This window comes from Chelonia mydas, chromosome 4 (genome assembly GCF_015237465.2).
Source record: "Chelonia mydas isolate rCheMyd1 chromosome 4, rCheMyd1.pri.v2, whole genome shotgun sequence".
Classification (NCBI taxonomy): Eukaryota; Metazoa; Chordata; order Testudines; family Cheloniidae; genus Chelonia; species Chelonia mydas.
Genome location: NC_057852.1, coordinates 42117760 through 42131087, shown reverse-complemented (window position 1 = coordinate 42131087; position 13328 = coordinate 42117760). Strand labels below are relative to the sequence as shown.

General features: G+C 41.1%; 1 protein-coding gene across 5 annotated transcripts in view; it reads right to left on the bottom strand.

The window, feature by feature from the left end:
* SPATA5 (spermatogenesis associated 5) overlaps nt 1-13328 on the bottom strand; it is a 301993-nt gene that overhangs the window by 288010 nt on the left and 655 nt on the right. For all 5 annotated transcript variants that reach the window (XM_043545492.1, XM_043545495.1, XM_043545493.1 and 2 more), the window contains exons 2-6: nt 11865-11989; nt 11053-11210; nt 5074-5132; nt 3185-3820; nt 249-378 (exon numbers count right to left, since the gene is read on the bottom strand). In XM_043545492.1, the coding sequence (XP_043401427.1) occupies nt 249-378; nt 3185-3820; nt 5074-5132; nt 11053-11210; nt 11865-11989 (1108 nt within the window). The remainder of the gene's footprint in view (nt 1-248; nt 379-3184; nt 3821-5073; nt 5133-11052; nt 11211-11864; nt 11990-13328) is intronic.

The window sequence follows — 13328 nt, the reverse complement described above, 5'->3', positions numbered from 1 at the left end:
CTCCTCTTCAAAGGAATGAAGAAAACAGCCTCCTGTTACTTCATTTCACTGGGGGGTGACAACTATACTTTTCACTGTAGAACAATAAACAGCGTAATCCCTTCCCCATGAACTTCTGAGATTTGGGACATATGTACTGGACCCAATTCTACGTATTTATACACTGTGCAACTCCAATGGATATAAGCCAGTACAGAATTTGTCCAGATGTCTCTAAGTTACTGATGTAATAAATTAGATGAACTTACTTGCTTATAATTTCAGGACCGTTAATAACTGAAACATGGGCTCCCACTTCATTTGCAACAGCTCTAGCAATCATGGTCTTCCCAGTACCTGGGGGGCCATAGAGTAGCACCCCTCTAGGAGGAGGAATTCCTTTAAACAAACACAAAACAGAGAGAAAAAGAGTTACTTGTGCTTAAGACAGTTGTGAACAAATCAAATCACCATGCTCCACCGCTCTACAATATATATGTCGACATTACTGATTTCTATATTCTGTATGCTTCTATTTAAGAAATATAGGTATATACTATTTTTTAATAAAACCGAATATATAAAATGTTATTTTTCCCCAGTAATCCTATTGAAATAATTCTGATTGAAAACCTAGCATTAATTAAATCTTTATCATGTTACTCAAGATTCCTACAATACTGTTTGTACAAACCTCCAGCACAATAAAACCACTCCACTTCATTACAGGTATGCACACCCTAAATAATATTAAAAAAACACTGGAAATATCAAAAATAAGAATGAATATGCCTCTGTTATAGCAAATAGTAGAGACTGGGGATAGCTGACAGCTACTGATGAGCACTAGGTCAGACAAGGGCATCTGCTAGGGATGTCGGTAAAACAAGGTGTCTCTGCATATAGTTAAAACTCAAGAGAAATTACAGCCGAGAGACAGATTGGGAACACAAGTATATTCCGAAAAAATTAAACAGTTTCAGCCTAGAGTCCAATAAAATAGGCCCATGCCCAAAAATTAAAAACAAGAAGTTTAAAAGCCAAAAATAGGTGAACTAGAATTCCTGACAATGGACAAGGGACCTTGGCAGAATGAGCATTACTGAAATATGGTAGAATGACAAACAGTCAATGAAATATTGTATAGTTTATTGCCAGGTTTACAAGAAGGGCCAATTGTACCACAGAGGTAAGGGAACAAAACCTAATGAGATAAAATTCCTGAGAACTATGTATTCTGTAGGGATACAAAGCCCAACCCCTAGGAGTATATATGCAAGCAGAACAAAAAACTAAGTATTAATTGACAAGAGTTAGGAAGAAACTTCCTCTATTGCCAGGTTACTCCTTAACGTCCACCGAGGGAATAGTTGCACATTCCTCTGATGCTTGTCAACGTGAAGGAAAGAGACCAAGTGTCTGGTCTAGTATTCAATTCCTATGCTACTGTACTGGAGATAGCCACATATTCAAGCCTAATGATCTTGAAGCAAATATACGGCTTGATCATCTCTCTGATTCCATTAGCAGAGGAGGTGCTGATTATCCAGACCTCACCTGTGATATGGTGCAGGATTTGCAGCAGCATCCCTTCCTTGTCACTGACACATGAAATTCACTGGTGCATCTTGAGGTTTGGGTTCTCTGAATAGAGCATGGATGGGCATTCTCAATGGCAGCATCCCACAGAAACCCAGAGGGAAACCCTATGCAATTTCAACTGACACACCCATCTTTGTCTAACATGGATTGTCCCTCTGTTCTGTCAACCCACATCTCCCCAGAGAAGAAGCAATGCAGAAGCATAGCGCCCCTGGAATGAATAATTCTGGCCCGTATCCCATATCCCAGGACCACATGGATCTCAGAACATACATGGGTTGGGGGGTCAAACACCTTGGCCATTCCAGAGAGAGACAAGTAATCCCCCTACTGACATCATGATTCTGAGGGTGAAAACCTGGTTATTTCCCTCACCATGGCAGATTCTTCTCACCTAGAGCACAATCTCTCCACTCAGAGTGATTTATGGGTCAAAGCAGACAACAGAGTTTACCTCAAAAAACCTGCAAGAATAGCAGCCACACTACTCTCCTACCCCTATCTATTCCCTTTCTAGAAAAAACTTCCCCACGACTAACTTTTCCTAGAAATTACGGATAGAAAACACGTATTAAGATCATCTAATCCATTTGCTGCAAGTGAAGAATTATTATTGTTCTCTACAGTACTCTCTAGTGCAGTGGTTCCCAAACTTGTTCCGCCGCTTGTGTGGGGAAAGCTCCTGGCAGGCCAGGCCGGTTTGTTTACCTGCCGCGTCCGCAGGTTTCGCCCAATCGCAGATCCCAGTGTCCGCAGTTCGCTGCTCCAGGCCAATGGGAGCTGCTGGAAGCGGCAAAGGCCAAGGGACGTACTGGCCACTGCTTCCAGCAGCTCCCATTGGCCTGGAGCAGTGAACCGTGGCCACTGGGAGCTATAATTGGCCGAACCTGCAGACGCGGCAGGTAAACAAACCGGCCCGGCCCGCCAGGGCTTTCCCTGCACAAGCGGCAGAACAAGTTTGGGAACCACTGCTCTAGTGCTTTGTTCCATCTTGTGTTACAATGTTCCAAACACTGTGATTTAATTTAAGAAATCATCATAATAAATAATTTTAACATTTAAATCATTGCATCCTTTCCTATTCACAGGGGGAAAGATGGGTGAATTGCACTATATTCTTTTCTATAATTTGCAGAAACTCTGGGTCAGACAGAGGGAATTAAAAGGGGAGAGGGAGGAGGGTAAAAACTAGAATTTGATTGGCCAGACAATCTTTAATTTGAATGCACTTTTTTTAATTGAACTCTATAAAAACAGACTTTAAGCAGTGGAGTTACAGAAGAGTACCTTTATTTTTCAAGTGACTGACTCTGTAACTCCTTGCTGCTTGTCATGAGTTCTCCTGGGTAACTATACCGTCACAGACTCTTCTCTCTAAGGCATGATCCTTACAACCTAAACATTTGGTTATTAAAAAAGGAACAACTGTAAAGAAGATAATTATAACAGAGTTTAGTTGGGAACTAAAGTACATCAAGTCTGTATCACACAGAGAGGAACTGCGTGTTTCATATAGAATGACTTGTTAAAATGGATGAAAGAAGTGGTAAGTTAAAGAAAAACATTGTCTTAGATGACGAAAACCAACTCTTAGACATCATACCGTAACACTTGAACAATTCAGGCTGCTTCAGGGGCAGTTCAATTGTTTCTCTAATAGTTTGTAGCTGGCTGCTTAAACCACCTATCATGTCATAGGTAAGGTTAGGTTTACAGTCATGTTCTTCTGTTGCAATGGTCCGATTCTCGATGAAATTGACTCTAGTTCTTGAAGAAATGAAGTAAAATGTATCCAAATTGCATTTTGCTCCAGTTTTGCCAATGGGCAACAATCTCATGCTGTCTTTGTCTCTGATTAATTCAGAGCCATCAGTAAGGTCTCTGACATTCCCCTCGTCACAGAACTCATCTGTCCGGTCATAATCCTGCTCACCCCCTATCACCACAGCATTTGAAGTAACTGGTGAACTTTGAGCCATCAGCTTGCATGGAGTGCTGGTAGATGCTCCTTCCTGGTTGTCTTCTATGTCCAACTTTCTGAGCTGCAAAGACAAGTTTAGAGCGCTGGTCTCCAAATCAGTCTTCTCAAGGACTGGCTCTTGTGTTTCACTGAAAACAGTACTGCTCTGCATTTTCAGCAGGACCCCATCTGTTCCTTTCACTCTGGTCACCATCAAGTTGCAAGGTTTGCCATAGAAAGTGAGATGCAAAAGGTTGCCTGGCAAAACTATCTTCCCATCTACAACAGGATTAAATTTTAAAAAAACATATATATTAATCTTATTTTCCAGCAATAATTTTCAAATACAAACAAATTAGAACAATTTTTCCATCAGCAAACCTCTAAAACGGATGTCACAAATTAACTGTCCTAAAAGACGAGGTGATAAAAAGGACAGGAAAATACAGTTCTCATCTAAAATGATGCCTTCAAACATAGCCAGCCTATACAAGGATAAGTATTCTGAAAGACTGGCCATTGGTATATTTCTGGTTGTTTTAAATTTTGGAGCTCATAAAAAGTTGCAGATTAAGGAACTGTCTTTGCTAGAAATAGAAACTCTCTATTTATTAGTGTTGTCCACTGACTCAAGATTTATCACAAGTCTTATGAGACATGATGTTTTACTTTAAATCCCAGCTCCTGGAGTCATGTGCTTACGTGAGAATCTCAGCTCTCTCTCTCTCTCTTTTTTTTTTTTTTTTTTTTTTTAAAAGATTTGCCCTCCTGGTTGCAGAGAACAGCTTCAAAATATGACCCAACTGCAGCCTAACAGCCCAAAACTAGAAGACAAATAAAAAGAACCCAAAATTTATTTAATCACAAGATTTTAATCCAATCTCATGATTTTTTCTACTTTTGGGGTTGGCAATACCACTATTAATGTACTGATGGAGTACAATCCATTGCTTCTACTCTATAGCAATTAAATGTTTGAGTAGATGGACTAAACTTTTTTTAGCTATGTAAAAAGGGATAGGAAATTATCTACAAAACAAGGAGCATCAGTTTTGTCCAATATGATGGGAGGCTCAGGGTGTCAAATATATTGAATGTAAATACTGATACACTAAAAACTGTACTAAACCTCATGGCAGAGTTTTGAATTCTCTCTCCTCATAACAGAAATAAATTCATAACCACAATTGTCTGGAGTGCATCACATTATAATGCAGAAGACCAAGGAAGACTTTTAAACCATCTCAGAATGAACTGATTGCAGCCATGACGGACTGAAAACTATGTTTCATGCAAGTATATTATTATTTGATATTTATATCATAGTGAGGTGATGTCGCCCAGAATGAATAGGTCAATAAAAAGTTTACAGAGTTTGTAAAACAAGCTAAAGGCCTATAACCAATGCTAACGAGGCAAGAGTCATTTTGGAATAAGCCTTTGATGAAGATGGTAGGTGACTGATATTTACTCTCAAGAAACAGCTTCTCTACTAAAATATATATGTAAAACAAAAAACACAAACCACTTACCTAGATTTCGCAAAAGACAGACAGACAAGTCTTCAACATTAATACAGGCATCTTTGTCCCTGTGGTTGTGATGAAAAACAATTTTACAATCCCCTAGTAATTCTAAAAACAGAATCAGTCTATAATATTGATAAACCATGATTTACTCATATTAACAGTAAATTCTTTGTTTTGCAGTATAGGATATAATTTAACTCTGCAAACAGAAGAAACTGACGGGAAAATTTACAAGTTGCTCTATTTGACTCATTGTAGTCTAGTGATAAATACAATGTAAATATATTTGCTCTAAAGCTAATTAACAACCAGTTTAAATATTACCATTTCTTTGGATTCTTCATATAAAATACTATATTTACAACAATATAAGTCAAGGTTTATCATTCCTTAAAACGAGAAGCATGAGATACATATATCTCCCAAGTGACTACAGTTCTGACTTACAGTGAGGGTGGTTACTACATTTACTGAATCAGTAAATACCACATTTTATACCACAGGCCTGCAAATACTTTCATACACGAGTAATCCATTGATTTAATGGGCAATACATGCATTTGTAAAGGTAAGCACAAATGTGAGCATTTGCAAATCTGAGGACTGACCTTTACTCCAACTGTGCAAGGTTTTCCCTGAGATATATTCTCTAGTACTGTACTTCATGCAATTCAGTTTTAAATGTGGGCTCTTAAACCATTTACCTATCAAGAATATCAATGGTCTAACACACCACACTTTCAGGATTTTTTTTCCTGATAGTTAGCCTAAATTTTCTCTCTGTGTTTCGTCCCTAACTTTACCTTGTTCCGTAACCATGTTAAATAATTCTTCCACTTTCTTGGCATTTATATTTACACCCTTGAAATATTTGTAGATGATCATCACAAATTATCCTTTTCCCCTTTACACTAAAAGAAAGAAAGATGCTTCTCAAAAACAAATTAAACAAAAACATTTTTTAAAAAAAAGAACACACACCAGATACAGAAACTGCAACTAAAATTATGGTCAACAGAGGGAGTTCTAAGTCTACTAATCACAAAAGGTCTCTTCCCAAATACTTTTACTGATCAAGGAGAAAATTCTAGGACAAGAAACATATCATACATTTTTGAGAAACTTCAAGTCGCCATACAATTTTATGACCCTAAAGCAGCAAACATATGTATTTAATTACTTTTACATATCTAAGTAAAACTCTTGCAGTCATTTAGACTAGTGGTTCTCAAGCAGGAGTATGGATACCCCTGGGGTACGCAAACATCTTCCAGGGGTACATCAATTTATCTAGATATTTGCCTAGTTTTATAACTGGCTACATAAAAAGCTGAGGAGCTGCTGATATATTACAGTGACTCTTTGGCAATGTACATTGGTAAATTCTGGCTCCTTCTCAGGCTCGGGTTAGCCACCCCTGCTTCAAGGCTTAAACCAAGCATTAACTGATGAGGTTAGAAAAAGCTTGACCTAAGGGCTGGTTATTCCTTAACTCAGGGATTCTTTACACCTTCCTCTGAAGCATCTGTTACTGGCTACTGTACAAGACAGGATACAGGACTAGATGGACCACTGGTTTGATCATATATTCTTCTGAGAGCACAGACAGCTACAAAAATTATACAAAATCATAGGGCTCAAGTCTAGTTGCTCTGCCTAAGCAAATGCAAAATCTACACTAACAGCATTTCCAGAGACAATTTACATTTTTAAAGGGAAGTCAGATTTGTAAAATTATTTCACCCTTCCTAATGTGAATACTCCACACTCTTTTGGCCTCAGCTACTCAATCATTAGGGACTTTGCAGCATCGGAGAGAAGGCTTTGGATTCTTTGACCACGGGATGGAGGAGTGCAAGGCAGAGACGGGCTCCACCTAACGAAGAGAGGGAAGAGCATCTTTGCAAGCAGGCTGGCTAACCTAGTGAGGAGGGCTTTAAGTTAGGTTCACTGGTGGAAGGAGACCAAAGCCCTGAGGTAAGTGGGGAAGTGGGATACCGGGAGGAAGCACGAGCAGGAGCATGCGAGAGGGGAGGGCTCCTGCCTCATACTGAGAAAGAGGGACGATCAGTGAGTTATCTCAAGTGCCTATACATAAATGCAAGAAGCCTGGGAAACAAGCAGGGAGAACTGGAAGTCCTGGCAGTCAAGGAATTATGATGTGATTGGAATAACAGAGACTTGGTGGGATAACTCACATGACTGGAGTACTGTCATGGATGGATATAAACTGTTCAGGAAGGACAGGCAGGGCAGAAAAGGTGGGGGAGTTGTATTGTATGTAAGGGAGCAGTATGACTGCTCAGAGCTCAAGTATGAAACTGCAGAAAAACCTGAGAGTCTCTGGATTAAGTTTAGAAGCGTGAGCAACAAGGGTGATGTCATGGTGGGAGTCTGCTATAAACTACCGGACCAGGGGGATGAGGTGGACGAAGCTTTCTTCCGGCAACTCACGGAAGTTACTAGATCGCAGGCCCTGGTTCTCATGGGAGACTTCAATCATCCTGATATTTGCTGGGAGAGCAATATAGCGGTGCACAGACAATCCAGGAAGTTTTTGGAAAGTGTAGGGGACAATTTCCTGTTGCAAGTGCTGGAGGAACCAACTAGGGGCAGAGCTCTTCTTGACCTGCTGCTCACAAACAGGGAAGAATTAGTAGGGGAAGCTAAAGTGGATGGGAACCTGGGAGGCAGTGACCATGAGATGGTCGAGTTCAGGATCCTGACACAGGGAAGAAAGGAGAGCAGCAGAATACGGACCCTGGACTTCAGAAAAGCAGACTTTGACTCCCTCAGGGAACTGATGGGCAAGATCCCCTGGGAGAATAACATGAGGGGGAAAGGAGTCCAGGAGAGCTGGCTGTATTTTAAAGAATCCTTATTGAGGTTACAGGGACAAACCATCCCAATGTGTGGAAAGAATAGTAAATATGGCAGGCGACCAGCTTGGCTTAACATTGAAATCCTTGCTGATCTTAAACACAAAAAAGAAGCTTACAAGAAGTGGAAGATTGGACAAATGACCAGAGAAGAGTATAAAAATATTGCTCAGGCATGCAGGAGTGAAATCAGGAAGGCCAAATCACACCTGGAGTTACAGCTAGCAAGAGATGTTAAGAGTAACAAGAAGGGTTTCTTCAGGTAAGTTAGCCACAAGAAGAAAGTCAAGGAAAGTGTGGGCCCCTTACTGAATGAGGGAGGCAACCTAGCGACAGAGGATGTGGAAAAAGCAAATGTACTCAATGCTTTTTTTGCCTCTGTCTTCACGAACAAGGTCAACTCCCAGACTACTGCACTGGGCAGCACAGCACGGGGAGGAGGTGACCAGCCCTCTGTGGAGAAAGAAGTGGTTCAGGACTATTTAGAAAAGCTGGACGAGCACAAGTCCATGGGGCCAGATGCACTGCGGATGTGATTGCAGAGCCATTGACCATTATCTTTGAAAACTCATGGCGATCGGGGGAAGTCCCGGACAACTGGAAAAAGGCTAATGTAGGGCCCATCTTTAAAAAAAGGGAAGAAGGAAGATCCGGGAAACTACAGGCCAGTCAGCCTCACCTCAGTCCCTGGAAAAAATCATGGAGCAGGTCCTCAAGGAATCAATTCTGAAGCACTCAGAGGAGAGAAAGTGATCAGGAACAGTCAACATGGATTCACCAAGTGCAAGTCATGCCTGACTAATCTAACTGCCTTCTATGACAAGATAACTGGCTCTGTGGATCAGGGGAAAGCAGTGGACGTGTTGTTCCTTGACTTTAGCAAAGCTTTTGACATGGTCTCCCACAGTATTCTTGCCAGCAAGTTAAAGAAGTATGGGCTGGATGAATAGACTAAAAGGTGGATAGAAAGCTGGCTAGATTGTCGGGCTCAACTGATCAATGGCTCCATGTCTAGTTGGCAGCCGGTATCAAGTTGAGTGCCCCAAGGGTGCCTCGGGCCGGTTTCGTTCAATATCTTCATAAATGATCTGGAGGATGGTGTGGATTGCACCCTCAGCAAATTTGCAGATGACACTAAACTGGGAGGAGAGGTAGATACGCTGGAGGGTAGGGATAGGATACAGAGGGACCTAGACAAATTAGAGGATTGAGCCAAAAGAAATCTGATGAGGTTCAACAAGGACAAGTGCAGAATCCTGCACTTAGGACAGAAGAATCCCATACACCGCTACAGACTAGGGACCGAATGGCTAGGCAGCATTTCTGCAGAAAAGGACCTAGGGGTTACAGTGGACGAGAAGCTGGATATGAGTCAACAGTGTGCCCTTGTTGCCAAGGAGGCCAATGGCATTTTGGGATGTATAAGTAGGGGCACTACCAGCAGACTGAGGGACATGATCGTTCCCCTCTATTCGACATTGGTGAGGCCTCATCTGGAGTACTATGTCCAGTTTTGGGCCCCACACTACAAGAAGGATGTGGAAAAAGTGGAAAACGTCCAGCAGAGGGCAACAAAAATGATTAGGGGGCAGGAGCACATGACTTATGAGGAGAGGCTGAGGGAACTGGGATTGTTTGTTTTGCGGAAGAGAAGAGTGAGGGGGGATTTGATAGCTGCTTTCAACTACCTGAAAGGGGGTTCCAAAGAGGATGGATCTAGACTGTTCTCAGTGGTAGCAGATGACAGAACAAGGAGTAATGGTCTCAATTTGCAGTGGGGGAGGTTTAGGTTGGATATTAGGAAAAACTTTTTCACTAGAAGGGTGGTGAAACACTGGAATGCGTTACCTAGGGAGGTGGTGGAATCTCCTTCCTGAGAAGATTTTAAGGTCAGCCTTGACAAAGCCCTGGCTGGGATGATTTAGTTGGGGATTGGTCCTGCTTTGAGAAGGGGGTTGGACTAGATGACCTCCTGAGGTCCCTTCCAACCTTGATATTCTTTGATTCTATGATCAGCCTCTTAATTACAATATTCACAACACAAAAGTAATGAGTTTTTCTAATATTTCTTTTAACCTGACAGGATCTCTTTCAAGCAGAGACCATGCTCATCCTTTAAATAACCCGAAACCAAATTACAAACATTTTTTTTTATTTTATGGTCACAAAGAATTGCCTGAACCAACTTAGCACAACTTCTGTTTCTAAAGGAGATATTAGGTCAAGAAACTAATAAATTTATAAAACACCTACTAGCTCCTGTTTCCTATTATCCTGACATGCTTCCCTTCATGATTTCATTTTTCCTTTTCAATTATCAATAACAAATTGTGATGGGGTGTACAAACCCCACACCAGTGACACAGGGGTGGAAGAGCTAATCTGGGCAGGGCTGACCCTGCCCCTCTAGCCAAGGGTGGCAAAAGGGTTTTAAAGCAGGAGGTTCCAGACTGTTGCTGGGAGACAGCAGCTCTACGGCTTCCAAGAGGGACTCCTGGAAAGCTTCAGAGAAATTGCCCTCAAGGACATACGCTGATCCTACAAGAAGACAGCACACCTCGATATACCAGCCGGGCAGGATGGGTTTGGAAAGCTCCAAAGCAACCAGTGGTCAGTGCTGCTATCCTCAATCCCTCCTGGTGTTAGGAAATCTGAGACTATACTAAAAGGACTTGGGGAACAAAAGCCCCTTCAAACCTAGTCAGACTATTCCTCTCAGTTTAGTAGCACCAAGATGCCTGTTAATGCAGTTTTGCTGCACCCAGACACCAGGAAGTGCTTATCAGTTACCTGAGAACTGAGACACAAATATGCAATTTATAAATGGATACAGGCTACATTAAATCTTTCAGTCAGTTTAGCTAAAGCCCAACTCATCAAATCTTCTGAGTGCGGAACTCACACAGGGCTCCAGCCCAGGAAGGGTTACAGGAGGCAGTATTATGCTACTTCCCAAAACAAAATTAGGCCCCAATCCTGTCAATATTTTAAGTCTCATTAAAAAGGAAAGCGGACCTGCATCTACCTACAACAAGCCTGAACTTGATCTATAACACACAGATTCCAGAACATGGGAAGTAATGTTCACAGAAAAATTCCAAACCTCAGCTTCACATCTAGTTCTTCTGCCTGCACCACTGCACCGACCACGGGCTGGACAGTGACTGCCTCACCAGGTTTCACTCGCAGATTCTTCTGAGTGATTCCACTTAGGCCAACTTTCCCTCCTGGGAAGCCTGCAATTGGCCAAGCTGTACAAACCTACATAGAGTTTCAAATTTAAAAAAACAAACAAAAAACCACTTGGTGATTAAGAGCTTTTTTTCAGTTGTCATTCCCTAGTAAAAGGTGAAAAAACCTTCATGCCTTTTAAATCAAACTCCACAAGGGATTAAGGATTGGGTTAAAATGAAATATTCCACAAACACTTAAAATGCAAGGCAATTAGCACTGGCCTCCTTAAGGGCAGAACTAAAATGCTTTCTAAAAATATACGGCTTAGATTTTGAGAATGAGAGAGAATATATAACTAAGGCCAGAGTTTTTCTGTAGATAATGGAAGAGCATAGTCAGTTGTCTGGGGTTCACTCCCCTTCGCCATTTAAAAAAAAGAAATAAAATGGAGTGACTTATTATTCTTGAAAACAATTAATGGTGCTAGCTAAATCCAGGCATAGAGCAATCAGAAGCTGCGCACAAGTCTCAACACCAAGCTGCAAAAATAGCCTGATACACAATTCATCTGTTTTTCCAATCCTGAAGTATAACACATAACTGCACTAAATTGTGTGGAGAACTAGAATTCAAAACTGGAATTTTGAAATCTCAGAACTCATCTCCCACTTGTGACCGAACTGCAATCCACCACTTAGCCAAGCACAAAATTAGCCTAACAGACAGAAAAAGAAATCTCACCTCTTGTTTTCCATCTGCACTGGTAAGCAAGACTGGTCGACCTATGCATATATTTGCTGACTTCATACTGTTGAGTCCTAGTTGCACAAGGACTCTTCTGTACATTGTAGGAACTCTGTCATCTGCTAAAATATTAGAGAAAACATGTCATCTTTTGTACAGCAAGTGAACTTAGTGCTTATAACATGTGCCAACTCAGAGGGACAAGACTGCAAACAAAACTCTGTTCCGACATGAAACGGTTGCATTGTCATTACCCCTGCTGTAAGATTCACTACACCACAAAAACAAGCATGCCTGTTCAGTATCTATGCCTATTCAGTTCTAACGCTAGAGAATGAATCATGATGGTGGGGTTTGTGGCTTTAGCACATGAGGAATTGGACAGATAGTCACAATTAATTTCAAGGCAGCTTGATACATGTGCTACCTTTTGACTACCACTCAGATGGAAGAGGTTACAACTCCTCTTAATCTTCCTTGAAAACAAGTTTCTTCAGCCATTCAGTCTCTATTTTTATTTGGGGGGGGGGGGGGAGGAGGGGGGCAGTTCTGTCCTATACAGCTAGGTTTCTTAACAGCTACCTGATCATAACTTTTGGTCTGTATCACTTTGCTCATGATCTGAACCAGTGATACAGAGGAGAAGGTCTGCATGTCCCTTACCAATTCCAGATCTTTTCAATACCTAATGTGGTGGGCAGATGGCAATGAAAAGAACAGCACAACACAGGAGCCATGTCTCTATGAAATATTTCTGCAACAGGAGCGATTTTTTTTTTTTTAAGTACTAGAGTCTACTAATGAATTGTTCAGTTTAATTGGGAGCTGCTGCAGCATGAAGATAGAAACCAAAACAGAGAACGGTATACTTTCATTCTTAAAGGCGCAATGAGCATGTCTTTTTTTTTAATCATTTAACATTACTGCTTTCTTACTTTGTTTTTAACTTTACTTCGTAGTTTCTGTGGAGTTATTTATGTTTGGATAAATAGGGTTGCATACAGAAAAGACACAATTTTTTAAAAATCCAAAAGCTCCATTTAATGATAGCCAGCCTCAGTGGGTGGTAGCCTGCTCTTGCACAAGCCTTTTAATATCTGTTTTTACACTGAAGAACAGAGTTATACGGTTCCAATCCTGCAAATGCTTACACATAAGAAGTCCCATTAAAATCAATGGGAATACTCACATGAGAGAGTATATTTATTCCATACTATATACACTGTGCTGCATTGTAGCAGATGTGCCTTTTGGTTCCAATCCTATCAGATCTATGCCAGCGTGCCTTTGCACGAGTATATGACCAAAACACAGGCCTGTAGGGCACCAATGGCAAAGTTGCAGCTTTACATTATAACAATTACAGTCTTATTTTTGTTGAATAATTCACCAGATATGCAGCACTGTTCACCGAATTTTTGAATTTGCATATTTCCCCTCCCCTCCCCATACACACACAGA